We start from the raw sequence: 17,613 nt of genomic DNA on the forward strand, positions 1-17,613 counted from the left end.
TTTCAAATAGGTCAAACAATTTACTTAATACATAATAATTAGGATACACTTAGTGAGAATTACTAAATTACTTAAAATTAATTAAATATTTGTCTGTAATTAAACGTTTGTCTAAAGGCCGGAGATCGCGTCTTCTTAGAAATGATTAGGGATGTCGTCGCGACGGTTGAGTGGACGATTCTCCGTAATCACTTCCTTACATATCATAACTATTGCAACAAAGTGGACACATTATTGCAAGTATTAATATTTAGGTGAACTACTAAAATATGGATTCAGCGGATGTTGGATGGATAACTCCTCCCTCCGTAAGTTCGAGATTATCCTCATGGGGTTGGGGATGATTTCGAACATTCCTATTTCTAATTACATTTTTATACAATATCTTATAAACTATTAATACAAGACAAATATATATTTTTAATGTATTAGCGGGCAAACGAGCTTATAACAAGACAAATAATTAAAATTATAACTGTTAAAACAAATTTTTTTCTATACTTATACTCTTAAAAGCTAAAGCACTGTTTCCACTATTTTCACTAATTGCCTTTTCACTTATCACTTCACTTTTCTTCAGTAATAGGTTTAAAAGCTGAATATCGGTGAGGTCAATTTCCTTTAAATTTAACGGTTTTCTTTCACCGTTTAATGCTATTTTCCATATATGCGGTAAGTTAATAATTGGTATACTGGCGGAAACAATGTTCTTTCTTTGAGATTGTTTCTTTCTCAAAGTGTGGTCCTGTATTCTAACATAAAAATAATCATTTACAGTAATCAGGTAAGTACCTCGGAGTTTTTCATGGCTTACCTCATTATAACAAAATTTTGACATAATAGTTTCAGTTCTGGTGTAAACGAGCCATCGATTGAGTTGTAAACGTTCAATCTTTAAATATCCAATAATAATGGGTAATTCGGTAATTAACGGCATGTACTTATGTTTGATGAAAAATTAATAAGTTCTGTAATACATTCGCTCTGCAGCAAGGATGTGGTTTCCATTTCAGGACATAAGAAACGTGCTTCGTCGAGTGCTAAACAGGCCTGCGTGAGCATACTTACTTTCAACCCTTTCACTAGGATATAAGGATATTTAGGAAGGATAATGGAAGTTTGATTATCAACATCACAATGGACAGGTAACGGTAATAATTTATAATAATTGTAAATTTCGTTATTATTAAAGGTTTATGCATGGTGAATTTAATCTAATTTTGTTTTACATAAGCTTTAAGCTCAATACTTTGCTCTATTTTAACACTTTTTTTTAAGTTTACAGGATAGATACTACTACTACTAACTTATTTGTAATTTCTATTTCTGGATATACATAAGTTCAGCGGTATCATTAATTGACTGATTCAAAAGTTTAATTTTTGCAAAAGCTAATGCGGTTTCAATCTCAATCAGTTTAGTATAAATTATTTGAAAATTGTGTAAAAATATTATAAAAATGAATTATCGACTTATATATTTAATAATAATGTTTCTGTCTTATTTAAATTCGTATTAATTTAATTAAGTTTTTCTTTAATTTGAATGAAATTGCTTCCTATAACATTTCAAAATATTTTTTTTTTATAAAATCGGCTAACAAGTTGTAATAAAACACACAACAACGCTACATTTTTTTAAAGGCACCCGTCATCAGATGGTGTTCGCGCCACCTCTGTAGCTTTTTGTTTACCTAAAATAATGGAAGTTCTTATTTATGTAGAAACCTTTTTACAACTATGTTAATACGGAGTCGGCTCTACAAGAACAATATAGTTCGAAATCTACTTATGTATTATTCAAAATAGTTCGAAAATCGTGTAGCAGATAACCGTAAATATTCTTGCTTCAGCTTCCCTTCATAATCATTCAAAAGCAATACAACATTAAAGTCGTAGTTATGGTCGATTTCTTATTTCAGCACAGTATCAATCGCTCATAAAATCCTAACTAGGTAGTGCGACAAAAAACTCAACAGTGTAACTCGAATGTAATAGATTTTCAGAGCGCGTTAACAATAAATCATTTGCAAACATTTTCTCAACTACATTATATAAATCTCAATGACCTAACTCACGAACCTACGGACTAATTCTTACATCATTCCATTTCGCGGGCGAGTGTCAATCGTATTGGAAAGTATCAGGACGGCAGGGTTCACGGGAGACGGGATAGGGTTGTCAAGGGAAATTCGCAGTAGGGGTAATGTTATAAAAGTGTTGTAACAGTGGGCGCGCGAATCAGTCGTGCCGCGATCGTCGTCTTTAGCGGTCGGCGATACTTTGCTGCCACTCTCGTCCGCTCGTCGCGGTCGTTCTGCCAAACGGACAACAACACTCGCCTCAATGAGGTAAGACAAACCATATTTACGCTACAGCCGCAACGCGAATGCAAACCAAAAATATTTATTTATTATATCAATGATTTTTGCATTTAAAACACGTTAACAGCACGTGATATAATGCCGGTGAAAGTTTCATGCAACAAGTCCGTCGGCGTTTAGTTTAATTTATGTTTATATGCTAGGATGGGAATTGTTTCCGAAACTAAAGTTCCTTTCTTAACACTAAGTAGGGCGTTCCTTGACCTAAAACTATGAGATGTTATCGTTTATCATTATTGAGAGAACGTTGCGAATATGTTGAAAAATTGACATTATATTTTCGACAAAATACGAGTCCTTTTGTGATAACGAATAAAACAAATAAAGCGAGTAGCGTTCCACATAAATATGTGCTAACAACCCAAATAGCTAACGTGATGAATTTATATGTATTTTATGTTTAAATGATCAACTCTAACGCAATTTATTTTTATGTTTCGTTGACTTTTATCAAACGTTCTGTCGTGGTTTACGTACATGTTGATAATCAAAACAAATGCTGCTCTATCTAGATAATCTTCTTGAATACATTATTTATTTTTAATATTTTATTTGAAATTAATATGCTAGTTTTCTGTCTATTAAAAAAGTTTTAAAGCATTTATAATTTAACGTAATATAACGTAGATAAGTTGATGATTTATTATATTTAAACTCTTACTTGGATTTATCTTTCAAATCTAATGCCTTTTAAGCGATTGTCCTTTAAGAAATTATTTTGTAAGTGTATCTACATATTGGAACAAATATGTTAATTTTCCCAATTGTTTAAATATATGCTCGGTAAAATGAGAGAATTATAGAAAAACCCGTACATATAAAGAATAGATTTAAATTATATTAAAAGAATATTGAACTCTATCTAGATGCGAAACTCATCTTATAATTTATATTTTTCTTCAAATTCGTAAGACCGGTCATGTAAAACAGACAAAACTAGATTTCAATAAAAACAAATACTTAATACAAAAAAAAGTTTGTGTAAAAAATATTAAAATCACGTTTAAATAACCAACGTAGAATAATGTTTTGTTTACCACTTTTGACCTTTTTCAAATTTAATTTGATATTTATTACCATTTTTTTTCCTTTTTTTATTCGAGTCAATTATTAATAATTATTATGCTATATAATACATTGTATTTTGTGAAAATCACGTAAATCGAATATATTTAGCATATTTTTATGGTTTTCTTTAAATTAAATGGTAAATACATCTTTAAAGATTTACTTACACTTGGAATCTAAACTGAATACCTAATGTCATGACGATAATATTTGTTTAAACACTTCTCAAATTATACCATCGTGTATGTATGTGTGTAAAACCTCGTAAATTAATAAATGCCATATTGAATGAACTTACATACTTTAATTATTATAATATTCATATTATTTTTTCTCTTAGAAATACATATTATTAATAAAAATTGTAGACATTTTATTAAAATAATAAACCAATAAATATAATTGAACTCTATGTTCTATATTTTGATGAATTAACTCTGATCGGAAAATGTAATAATTAAAACTTCTTTTTAAAAGAGAATAAAGTTTTAACAAAGAATTCGCATTAACATTTATGTACTTAGTTATTATTAAAAAATAACTGCGTTAAAAACAACCGACTTCAAAAACGGAAAAGTAAGAAATAAAAAAGATTTGATATTATTAATTACTACATATTATTTTTATGTGCTATTTACTAAAAAGGTTTGATGTCGGTGCATGGGCTTAATACTAAGTGCTTAGTGTTTGGCACCGACTTCAAACCTATTTAATAAATGTTATTTTTATTTAATACTTTTTAGTGTATTTTTCAACACGAATCAAACGAGCCCAAACTCGATAAAGTTGAGTCAATATATTACTGAGTTCCTATGGCCACCTTCCGATTCCATCATCAGATCAGCTCCATGTCATGATAATGTTTCATCGCTATCCAATTTACATTCGTATACAAAATTTCAGCTCAATCGGTTACCGGGAAGTGAATCAAAGTTACTTGCTACATTGAAATTAAGTCATCGAGTACAGACAAAAATGCTCATAAAATAAAAACTACTAGGCCTAGCCGAATAAAATTTTTATGGGACCAATTCGACACCATTCCGCATCGAACAAAAAAAGAATCACGTAAATCGGTTCAGAAACCTCGGAGTAATCGGTGTACATACATAAAAAAAAAAAAAAAAAAAAAAAAATATACCGGCCGAATTGATAACCTCCTCCTTTTTTTTGAAGTCGGTTAAAAAGGAAGTGCGATTATTAAAAATATTAGTCCTATGTATAATAAAGTATTTTTTTATTGTTAATAAAGTTTATTTTTATTATTTATAGGGTTTTTTTTATTATTATATAATAAAGTATTTTTCGTTTTAGGCTTTAGCAAGTTTATATTTATAAGCTAAAACGTTTTAAAAGAATTGTTACATTTAATGAGCTTTCTCAAGGAGGAAAGTGTCTTGGAAGTTTTTTTATGATCAACAAACTTGGTTATTACATTTATATATATTTTCCTTAATGTTTTACATATTTTTGTGTAAGGCTTTTGGGTTTTACAATGACAATGAAACTTGATATTAAATATGAGATATTTGTAATCTGTAGGTGAAGGTACATGGTATGATTATCTATATATTATGTATATAAAAATGAGACCCGTTTCGCGTTGTCACGTCACGGCATCACGTGTGTACGGCTGAACCGATTTCGATATTTTTTATTATTATTATATTGATTGAAGTACGAGGATGGTTCTTATGTAGAGAAAACGTAAATATGTACCACGGGCGAAGCCGGGGCGGACCGCTAGTAATACATATAAATTTATTCTGGCTATTTTATTTCTAATGGAGAGAATCAATAGGTTATTATTATGATGTGGATTTATCGTTTACTATAGAAATTATTTGATTGTTTTAACTATGTAACAAAAAAAAAGTTGATCCAATCCGATAAAATTCTCCACAAATTCTCGCAATACATTTAAATTTTAAATATTATGAATTCTTAAATAATACAGTACTTTTACTTTTATTTCTCCAATACCATCGTATATGATACAATGTTAAACATTTACTTACTATGCGAGTCTAGTTTTCAAAAACTGCAGTAACACCATACAATGTTTATGTCAAAAAACAAACAATATCTAAAAGCTTCATCTGTTTAAAATTACTTTCTTTTTCATTATGATTGGTAATTATAGGTATTCAATGTAGAGTTGTAATTTTATAGAAACTCTCTTTTACCAAAAATGTATGGAGCAATTTATGGTGTAACTAGCTTACCGCCCGCGGCTTCGCCCGCTTTATCTGAAATCTAATAAATTATATAATAAACTTCTTGAATCACTCTATCTATTAAAAAAAACCACATCAAAATCCGTTGCTTAGTTTTAAAGATTTAAGCATACAAAGGGACATAGGGACAGAGAAAGCGACTTTGTTTTATACTATGTAGTGATGGATGGATGGATAGAGAATAATTTGAATAAGACATAGGTTGCTTTATTCGAGCACTTTACACGCATATAAGGCTAATGTTACAATATCGATTCTTAAAACAATCCTTAATTTTGAGAAACATGTTCAATTTATAAACTAATCATTGGATTCGGTTCTCATAACAGTCATCGTTATGATATCTGTTATCATTCGTTAAATAAATATTATTATAGAATCAGGTCAATAGACAAATGTTGATCTTATTGGACCAGCATCGCACGTTGTCATGGCAACGGAATTATTAAATAAGGCGATCACACACGAACGTGATTGTAGTTGCACTCCACTAGAGTGTAGACGAAGCATTATTCAAAATCATGATAGAATTAACTCAACAAGTTAATTATTAACATATTTTTAATAAAAAATATTAAATATCGTTGAATTTTCAAAATTTTCATGAAAATATATTAGGCTTTTTTAACGCAGACATTTAATTTAATAAGTTTATTAAGAAAATAATTTAAATATTACTCAAATCAATGCGTCGTATTTTACATATTATGTATTTAATTTATAATTAACTAGCTTACCGCCCGCGGCTTCGCCCGCTTTGACGAATTATACCTATACTAAAACCTTCCTCTTGAATCACTCTATCTATTAAAAAAATCCGTTGCGTAGTTTGAAAGATTTAAGCATACAAAGGGACATAGGGACAGAGAAAGTGACTTTGTTTTATACTAATTAGTGATTATATTCTTATAAATATGTGGCATTTATTGTTTGAGTTTCGGAGAGTCAAATTACTATTTCTATGTGTATATTACAAAGAAAGAGATTGTATATATAATATTATATTATATTGTATTTTATTATATATTACAATTGTGTATTACATATATTATATTGTATATTATTATTATTATTTTACTTTAAAACAATTATATGTTACGTGACTCATATATTTTGCATTGCTAATTAAGTAATGCAAGTTTGAATGTATTTTAAGACACAAATAATTGAAAATAAGGTCGTTCTAATATTCTTACTCCATTTGGTGAAATTATATAAATTATAATAATTCTATCGTCTCTCGATCGTACTAATATAATAAATGCGAAAGTTTGTGAGGATGTGTGTGTCTTTCACGCAAATTCTATTGAACCGATTTCAATTAAATTTAGCACATATATAAAGGGTAACTTGGATTAACACATAGGAAAGGTTTTATCCCGGAAATCCCACGGGAACGGGAACTATGCGGGTTTTCCTTTGAAAACGCGGGCAAAGCCGCGGGTGGAAATCTAGTTTATAATAATTCTATTAGATATTTGATTTAAAATTAATTTACTTATTTAATTCAGTATTATCAGATCAATTCTCGTTTAGTTTTAGCCCGATTGTGACCGAAAAGGTTACAAAATATTATTGCTTTGCCATTTAAACTTTCGGTATTTCTACATTATTTTTTTTTTTGTAAAATTTACTATCTTTATAAATGTTGAAAGCTGTCTATTCTGCGCGTGATCGTATAAACCTTGTGACACAGAACTCAAAGTCAAATATTGAGTTAATATCATCAATACATAAATAGTTTACAATGTGTTCACTGAACTTTTATCCTTTTTTGCGTTTATCGTATTAGCGCCCTATATTATTTGGACCGTAGAGCTGCCGCTTTTATTGTTCAAACGTCGGCTCTATAATATGACAGTTAACAAACATCTGGTATAAATTATAGTCGTTTTATATTATAATATTATATAATTTGTGATAAAAGTATAATCTCTTGTAAATATATATTTGTTCCTTTTTAGTTATTCTACGCAGTTGGCCAAATTGTGCCCGACCGCTTTAGCGAAATTCGGTCGACATAATATTATTATTATCAAATACGACTCTATCTCTATTTTTAACCAACGTTTCCGAAATCGGAGGATCTCAATTTTAATAACTAATTTCTTATTATCTTTTTTGCTACTTGATAACACCGTTGTTTCTTAAGTGTATGACGTGATTTTTTTTTTCATTTCGTCTCATATGAGAAACTAGACTGTTTTTTTTGTTAATAATAGAGATACATAATAGGAAAGAATTACTTTTCTAAATATGCTCAAAGCTGAAGTTTTCTTGGTACACTTTATTAATTAGGCTTTTCTTAGTATGACGAAGCGAAGCGAAAGCGATGCGTTTGATATTTATATTCCTAACCAATTGTGAGGAAGTGACCGCCATTTTCAAGGAAATACATAAGAAGGATAAATCTCTTTGACCCTATTTTCCTTAGATTCAATGCTATCTAACATGAATTCCATTGTTCCATAAACTGCATACATTATCTTTGTATTACATATAGAATCTGAGTTTTCCTGAATTTCGCAAAATTTACTGTGTATGTGTGTGTAATCTGGTTTTGATTTAGTTCTCAATAAATAAAATAACATAGGTGATGTTTAAAAATAATTTTTAACCGACTTCAAAAAAAAGGAGGAGGTTATCAATTCGGCCGGTATATTTTTTTTTTTTTTTTTTTTTTTTTTATGTATGTACACCGATTACTCCGAGGTTTCTGAACCGATTTACGTGATTCTTTTTTTGTTCGATGCAGGATGGTGTCGAATTGGTCCCATAAAAATTTTATTCGGCTAGGCCCAGTAGTATTTATTTTATGAGCATTTTTGTCTGTACTCGATGACTTAATTGGAATGTAGCAAGTAACTTTGATTCACTTCCCGGTAACCGATTGAGCTGAAATTTTGTATAAGTGTGTAAATTGGATAGCGATGAAACATTATCATGACATAGAGCTGATTTGATGATGGAATCGGAAGGTGGCCATAGGAACTCAGTAATATATTGACTCAACTTTATCGAGTTTGGGCTCGTTTGATTCGTGTTGAAAATTACACTAAAAAGTATTAAATAAAATTAACTGCGTTAAAAACAACCGACTTCAAAAACGGAAAAGTAAAAAATAAAAAAGATTTGATATTATTAATTACTACATATTATTTAGATGTGCTATTTATTAAATAGGTTTGAAGTCGGTGCCAAACACTAAGCACTTAGTATTAAGCCCGTGCACCGACTTCAAACCTATTTAATAAATAGCACATCTAAATAATATGTAGTAATTAATAATATCAAATCTTTTTTATTTTTTACTTTTCCGTTTTTGAAGTCGGTTGTTTTTAACGCAGTTAATTTTATACTTCTTATAATATTTCTGAAAAATAAAAAATAATTGAATAGAAAATCTTAATCGATAGTGCGGAAAACTGCGGTGCAGTAAATCCTCATTAGTAAAAATATATCTATCTCTAGATCGCATCCATTAGAAAAACCAATAGAAGAATAGGAAGAACACACAAAAAAGATGCAATTAAAACTCTATATTAGAAACAAATAAAGAAAAACAACTATTTCCCTTTACATATTACGAATAGTATCTAAAGAATATACAGTGTCTGTTTACATTTGAAATTGAAGAAAAAGCCAATAATTTGGGCGGTAAACCGAGCGAAATTTAAGTGGGATTTTTCTTGCCGGCTCTTCATCTATTTAAGCTGTTAATGTAGCAGGGCTCGCCAACCTAATGGTCCGTGGTTTGCACAGTTAATAGTGTTTACGCAGTGTTTAATTTTAATATACGCGATGTAAGAAAATTAACGGACTCGTAATCTTTGTGAAAACACTCGATGGAGTAGAAAAGATCCCAAATGTGTTTGTGAGCGGTGAAATGTATTTGTTTAATCAATTTTATTTCAGTCTTTTTATTGGGATTAGGAAATGATAATAGTATTTATACATTTTAAATTAAAGTGTTTTTTAGCATTATCTTATAATTGATTGCTTACTGAACGAATTATATTCGATTGATATAATCAAATGGATTAGGTACAATTATTTTTCACATTGTAATAATCTTTTTCTTCGTCGATCGGGTATAATCGCGAAATAAACCTCTATGGTCAGAAGCAGAGTTTATTGTTTAAAGTGCGTTCAGCGTTTTAATTGTTATAAACACATTTTTTTATGTAATTATTTGTAATAGGGTGGCAAATAGCTCGCTCTGAAAAGTGTTCCTAACGCCATGTAAGATAATTGAGCATGCTTTTAAAAAAAGGAGAAGGTTCTGAATTCGAATAATTTTTTTTTCTGTAACTTTTGACTGGGTGAACCAATTTTGATGATTCTTTCTTTTTATTTGAAAACTGATGCTTTCCGATTGGCCTATAAAATAAAATTTTTGTGTAGTTCTGACAATTTAAAGGCAGTTTTTAGGGTTCCGTAGCCAAAATGGCAAAAACGGAACCCTTATAGTTTCGTCATGTCCGTCTGTCCGTCTGTCCGTCTGTCCGTCTGTCACAGCCGATTTACTCGGAAACTATAAGTACTACAGTGATGAAATTTGATGGGAATATGTGTTGTATGAACCGCTACAAAAATATGACACTAAATAGTAAAAAAAAGAATTGGGGGTGGGGCCCCCCATACATGTAACTGAGGGATGAAATTTTTTTTTTCGATGTACATACCCGTGTGGGGTATCAATGGAAAGGTCTTTTAAAATGATATAAAGTTTTCTAAAAAACATTTTTCTTAAAGTGAACGGTTTTTGAGATATCAGCTCTCAAAGTCGTAAAAAGTATGTCCCCCCCCCTCTATTTTTATAACTACGGGGTATAAAATTCTAAAAAAAATAGAGGTGATGCATGCTAATTAACTCTTTCAACGATTTTTGGTTTGATCAAAGTATCTCTTATAGTTTTTGAGATAGGTTGATTTAACTGTAATTTATTATATTTGCTGCTACGGAACCCTTTGTGCGCGAGCCCGACTCGCACTTGGCCGGTTTTTATTCTTTTCATAATCATTTTAAATGCATGAAAGTACATATGTTAATAAGACATTCTACATTTTCATAAAATATGTTGATAACTCCTGAATTGTATTGTGTCGACGAGACAATAAAATGTCATCCCACGCGCACCAGACCGCACAGGTGGACGGACTGTATAATGTATATAAATACATCATTTACTATTTCTACCATACGATATTATTATATCTCAAAATTTTACGACTAACGTGTCGAATTTATGGCCATTGTCGGTGTTTTCGGTGTAATATTTCTGGATTTGTCTATATATCTTTTGACTTTTAAAAGTCACAATGTTAAAAACCTAGTTTACGGGGAAAGATATAAAGTACGTTAATTATATCCGAAAGAATGATGATTTGCTTCGCTCTAAGCTTTAATTTATTTTTAATTGAATATAATTGATTAATTTGCATTGTATGATCGTTAAATTTAAATTGCATTTTCAATTTTTTACAGCAGCCTGTTAACTAAAAATTGGTATCAAATGCTCATTTAACGCAAAAACAACGTTGATTTTTTGCCCATTAGTTATATTCTTATAAACAATAGCTTCATTAGTTTAAAAACAAGAAATGAGTACAATACAATGTTTTTTTTTACTTAAACAATTATAGAATAATAATTGTCTCCTATTTAATAATTAATCAATTGTACAATGTTAAGACTGGTCATAATTAATTAATAAATATAATATACAAATTATTATTAGAATAGTTTCTTCGCCAAATTACACTTTTTAAAAGCCTATAGCCTTATTATGTAAACGTTATATAAATTTGCTTTTGAAATAAAACTTGTTTGTATTTCTTGGATCATAATACAAAAGCATTGTACATTAGAACTAGCTATCCAACCGCGGCTTCGCTTTCGTTTTCTAAGCAATTTCCCATGAGACTGAGATGTTTCAGCGCGTTTATGTTAAGTACCCTATATCCTTCTCCTTATCGACGCGATTGAAGGACAAACAAACATAACTATCGCATTTCTAATATTACAAAGAAAGGATAGATGATACTTGTGTACCTATAATAATATAAAATTTATGAATTTACTTTATTTTGAAGAGAAACTTCGGATTTTCGTTTCTTTTAATCTTGCCAAAGAAGTTTCACTTCTGACATGTGTCCTCGGCACACACGCTTTTTTTAAGTACTTTTAAATACTAATGGCCGCTGCACACGGGTAGAGTAAACGATAGAGTAAACGATAGAGTAGAGCGGTTGAGTACTAATTATACCTACTAATGTAGACAACATTAGAGATTGGACACTATAGAGTAGAGTAAAATTTCTACTAGAACTGGTAGAGTACGGAGAACTGGTAGAGTAGTATGCTAGTTAACTCTACACAGCAGCTATATAAGCGGCTCTACGAAAACAGTAGAGTCACTATTACAATAGGAAATGTTGTTATACTTTGGTAGAGTTTAGTCGACAGTCCACTGCGCTTTGACCAGTGGCCCGACATTCCCCTGGTCATGAGTTAACGCATTTTCCATGAAAAAAAGCTTTCAAACAAACACTTTCAAATTTAATCATAGGGTTTTTGGTATCCGAATTAACCTTCAATGTGGAAATGCATTTGTTGTTAATAACATAGTATATAATTAATGCTGACATGCATGTGTTATTTTGTTTGCAAATTGTGTTTTTTGAAGTGAAACTTCTTTATCGGGGTTGGAAAAAAATTTTGTGTAACAATTTCCGTTACGCGCCATTTTTTTCTTATCCCTACCACGCGTGATTCGACGTATTTCTGTAAAGTTGCATATACATACTTAGTAAATTATTTTTTGAAAATTAAGGTCATAAAGAAATTTCACTTCTTACGTGTGTATACTAGTACACGCACACTTTTATTTACGTTGATAGGATTGATAGGCAAACATACCTATAATCTTGTATTATTCATTGTATAATTATTTTATGATATATCATCATTATTAATAATTATTATTTAATATTCTTAATCGAATAACAAGAATATTATAATTCTAACACGTTTTGTGGTGCAATATAAATATAATACAAAAATAAGTCTACGAAGAAATTGTTTAATTGGTAGAGAAAATACAATTGTTACTTAAATCAAAAAAGCTTAGCTTTGCAACGTGGTTTTCCCTGCATTTTCCAAGCTAATACTAATGTATTAGCTAATATTATTGAAGGAAATATATAGTAGAAAATATATATGAAAATATTATGTGAAGATATTTAATATTTATGTCGTAACTAAGTATTGGAATTGAGTATGCATTGACGCCGTTCTCTGCTAATAATTTCGTTAATTAAATGTAACTTTAATGGATACCACGAGTAATAAAGACGTAAATCTGTGCACATGTTTCCAGTGAATATTAATAAGGGTGACGATTAGAATGCGTTTGTTAAATCAGTTTAGATTATTGCGTTGCTTTTTTAATTGAATAGGTGTTTACACGTGGTGTTGGTATTTTTGTATATAGTTGTTTGTTGCGGTTGAGACATAGAATACATACGCTAAGTTAGGCGAAGTATTTTGCATTGATTTTATAAATATTTTATTTTTAAATAAAGTGTGATTAGTTAGTTACTTGGCTGGTTTTGGCTTAATCTGTTTAAAAATGTAAGTAAAAAGAATGTTACTCAAATATATTTTATTGAAAATGCTTTGAAAACTAAGAAAATGACAGTTATATAAATACCTTGTACCTGGCTTGTAGTATGAATTAGGAAAACTGAATCATACAATGTACACACTTACATCTAAGCTTACATCATAATGCATTATATAAGTTTTAAAATAAATAAATAATTATAATAATTAATATCAAAAACAAAAATAACCTTCATTTAACCGTAATTTTATCAAAATCATACATCGATTTGGTCAACAGCAAACAGGTGCATTTATATTATTATTATTAGCACTACATTATATTATCTGGGTGTAATAATAGTGATGTTGAAATATAATAAAAAGAAACATCTATAGAATACAAGATTGAAACTAAAATAAATTTATTGCACAAAATAAGTATTAATAGTAGTTGGACGTGATCGCTTACGTAAAGACAATCGTCTTTATTGCAATTTGCCTTATTCGTATATGCTAATAGTGTACTTGGGACTTAGAATAATCCCTACATAGTATAAAACAAAGTCACTTTCTCTGTCCCTATGTTCCTTTGTATGCTTAAAAGTTAAATCTTTCAAACTACGCAACGGACTTTGATGCGGTTTTTTTAATAGATATATGTAGAGTGATTCAAGAGGAAGGTTTTAGTATATATATATAGGTATTATAATTCATTAGGTTTAAGTCAAAGCGGGCGAAGCCGCGGGCGGTAAGCTAGTAGTGAATAAAAAAGAATAAGGTTTTGGTGAACAGGTTACAATAATCATAACTACATTACAATTTTTATTAGAACATAAAAACAGACGCATAGAGTTCGCTGCCTTTCATTAAATGGGATTATGATCATAAATTATATATAATATATAATATTTCTTACTCAAACAATCATAAACAATTCCAATGTTGTTTTTATTTCAATTTTTTTTTAATTAATTAGCTCTTTAAGTCTAAGAAATGTGCCTGATAGATTATTGGTCACTTTTTGACGAAAATTTCTTTATTTTTCTTAACTACTATTTCTAATTATACAAACATGACAAATGTGTAAATCTATTATACGTATTTCTACTACCTACATACTAGATGTGCATGCCGTCTTCGCCTGCGGTGTATCGTTGAAACCATTCAGAAGTTTACGATTCTCTAAAGGACATACAGAAAAACATTTAAATAAATACATTTCATTCAACAGCCAATGTCTGGAGTATCCATCCTTTTAGCTAGACGACGGCTATATCTATTTTAATTCAATTTTTGCAATACGATCACGATTCGATTTGGCACAAGACGTTTTATCCGCATGCGTCATCTAACACCATTTGATCATAAAAATAACCATAATAATAAAAAGAGTAACAATAAAAGCAATGCATTAGAAGAATGACATGAAATATAATTGTAATGGATACGTTTTATGTGTTTTATTAAGTGGATCTGGTTTCGTACCTGTCTATAGCATTTTTCACTCAAAAATGTTTTCAAAAATTAAGTAAAATAGGTCTATAATCGTTTGTGTGCAATTTTATATATAAATAAATAACCGGTATGGAGGTAAAAAACGTGTTATGAGATGTATTGAATGTGCGATAAAAAATAACAATTTTAGGAGATTTAATACTGAACATAAGTTTCTTAGTTTAACCGAAGAACCGAAAATGAGCGCTGTCTGACTATTTATACTTACGCACATACTTATTTTTTTTTTAATTATCCGTAAGTTTTTGATGAAAATACTGTTCTGTTTCAACTGTACGCAATAATTAATGCTTTTAAGTACAACGATTATGCTCAATCAGCAGGGACAAAGTTTGTCGGAGTGGAAATGCCATATTAAAACCTTTTATAAAAGAAAAGTCGCGCAATTGATCGGATGATAGCTTCCATACCAACATCAAACAATTAATCAACAAAAAACAATTCTAAATATGTTAATAAAATGAGATGTGATTAATCGAAATAGCCAGCAGTTAAAAGGCAATTTAAATACTTCGTTTCGAAGTGAAAAGTAATTGGTTTTTACAATTTCCTTTTAACCATTTAGTCCTTCAGAATGACCTAAATACGTAATATAGAAGCAATAAATATCAGCATCACTTGAACAGTGATCAAACCCATCATATTGATTTATATCTTCGATTCATTCAGAGGCCACTGTTTTATTGCAAGAGCATATTACAGCTTATATAATATTATATCGTGTACTAGCGGTCCGCCCCGGCTTCCCCCGTGGTACATTACGTTTTGTCCACATAAGAACCATCCTCGTACTTCAAGGAATATAATAAAAAAAGAATTATCGAAATCGGTCCATCCGTTCATGCGTGATGCCGTGACAACGCGAAACGGGTTCATTTTTATATACGTGATATGTCTAATATTATATACAGGGTATAGTATTTTTGGATTGTAAGGAATAAAGTTAAATCTACGAGACTGATTTCAAGAGCTCTTTATGTGGTGCTCTTTGTATGGTGCAAGCGATACTTTTTTTTTGTTTTTATGTCGTGTAATCTCGAGAAAAGCCGGGATAAAATGCTAGCTTTTAACTTTTACCTACCTATTAATTAAACATTTTTAGTTTATAACTAGCTTTTCGCGATGTTTTCAAAGGAAAACCCGCAAACCGCGTTTCCGTGGGATTTCCGGGATAAAACCTATCCTATGTGTTTATCCAAGTTACCCTCTGAATGTGAGCTAAATTTCATTATAATCGGTTCAGTAGTTTATACGTGAAAACCATACATACATACATACATACATACAAACATACAAACCTTTCCTCTTTATAATATTAGTATAGATTAAGTTATTCATGGTTATTCAATAAGTTTTACTCAGTGAATGACACAATAAACATTTATGAGCAGTTTTTTTAGTTCAATTTTTACAGTAGGTACCTACCTATTTCCGTCAGAAAATATTTTAGTTCGATTCCGTCGTTTTGTATAACATACAGACAAACATTACATGAATATTGTGCATGTTATATTATAAGTTATAACACATGCCTTTGAGGTCATAGTCGTGCATATAATCAATTCAATGGTTATTATGTAGTTTTTACATACATAATAATTCATATGATGAGGTCTGCGGTTAGCATACACAAATAATAATTATCGATTGAATATAATAATAAAATATAAATAATAAAATAATCAATTCGGACATATGGAATGATTAAGCTTCAAAAAACATAAATAGCGTTAATTCTGATTATTTCATTAAACAATTTAGAAAAACATGAGCAACTCAGTGTTAGGCAATTTACTTAAAATAAGACGATTTTCAGTTTTCTCCTGTTTTATGTTTCATAAGTGTAACTCCTGTTACAAATGACCCGAAATTTTGTGTCAGTGTTTCGGGTCATTTGTAACAGGATAGCGGTTCTACAGGGGTCTTAGTACGCAATGACAAAAAGAAAAATGATGGTCAGAACGCTGATACCGGATACCTTAAGATACTGTAATATTTTATATTAGAGAATCTTAACATAAAATAATATAGTATCTTCACCGTGTGTGACGCGCTTTAGTGTCGTCAAAAATTAAGTAATATATTAGGTATACAATCATAATAAAAAAAAAAAAACATAAGAGACAACGCTGGATGTTCATTTTAAATGTTATTTAGGTAAATAGAATATCAGACGGTAGAGAAACAATGGAGAAACACCTATTCACGTTAAATTTTACGCATAACGCAAGCCAATCGAATCATGTACATGAAACATTGAAAGAACTCGGTAATTTCGATTTGCTTGGCTTCTTGTATAAGTCTAGTATTGGCCTACTGACTAGTGTTTAAGTTTCTCTTAACCAGCAAGTCAGGTAACCTAGACGGGCAATTGAAGCTATAATGCTTCGTCCACGCCGTGTTATCAAGCCGTAAGAATGAATGTGTGTTGGCCTTTAATTGACGTATCAAGGATGTTGTTTAAATCCAAAAAAAATAAAAACATCTTTACCGGTCTGTTAATTTTTTTACGACTGTTTTCTTATGGATTTTTGACATGGCACAAATGGAAAAGGTCACGTAGCCTTTTTTGATAAAACAAATGCTTATATGCGAGGCAATAAAGTTTAAAATGAAAGATAACCTAAACCTGGCTTCAAATATTTATTTATCATTATAATTATTATAAATGCGAAATTAACTCTGTCTGTCTGTCTGTTACTCAATCACGCCTTAACTACTGAACCAATTTGCATGAAATTTGGTATAGAGATATTTTGATACCCGAGAAAGGACATAGGATAGGTTTTGTCCCGGAAATC

The 17,613-nt window shown here is 30.2% G+C and overlaps 1 protein-coding gene across 1 annotated transcript in view; it reads left to right on the forward strand.

The window, feature by feature from the left end:
- Nucleotides 1-2,254: 2,254 nt before the first annotated feature.
- LOC123705059 (neprilysin-2) overlaps nt 2,255-17,613 on the forward strand; it is a 59,772-nt gene continuing 44,413 nt past the window's right edge. Inside the window, exon 1 of the mRNA XM_045653631.1 lies at nt 2,255-2,350. Coding sequence (XP_045509587.1) covers nt 2,346-2,350 — 5 coding nt within the window. The 5' untranslated portion in view covers nt 2,255-2,345. The remainder of the gene's footprint in view (nt 2,351-17,613) is intronic.

Source organism: Colias croceus, chromosome Z, assembly GCF_905220415.1.
Source record: "Colias croceus chromosome Z, ilColCroc2.1".
NCBI classification, from domain to species: domain Eukaryota; kingdom Metazoa; phylum Arthropoda; class Insecta; order Lepidoptera; family Pieridae; genus Colias; species Colias croceus.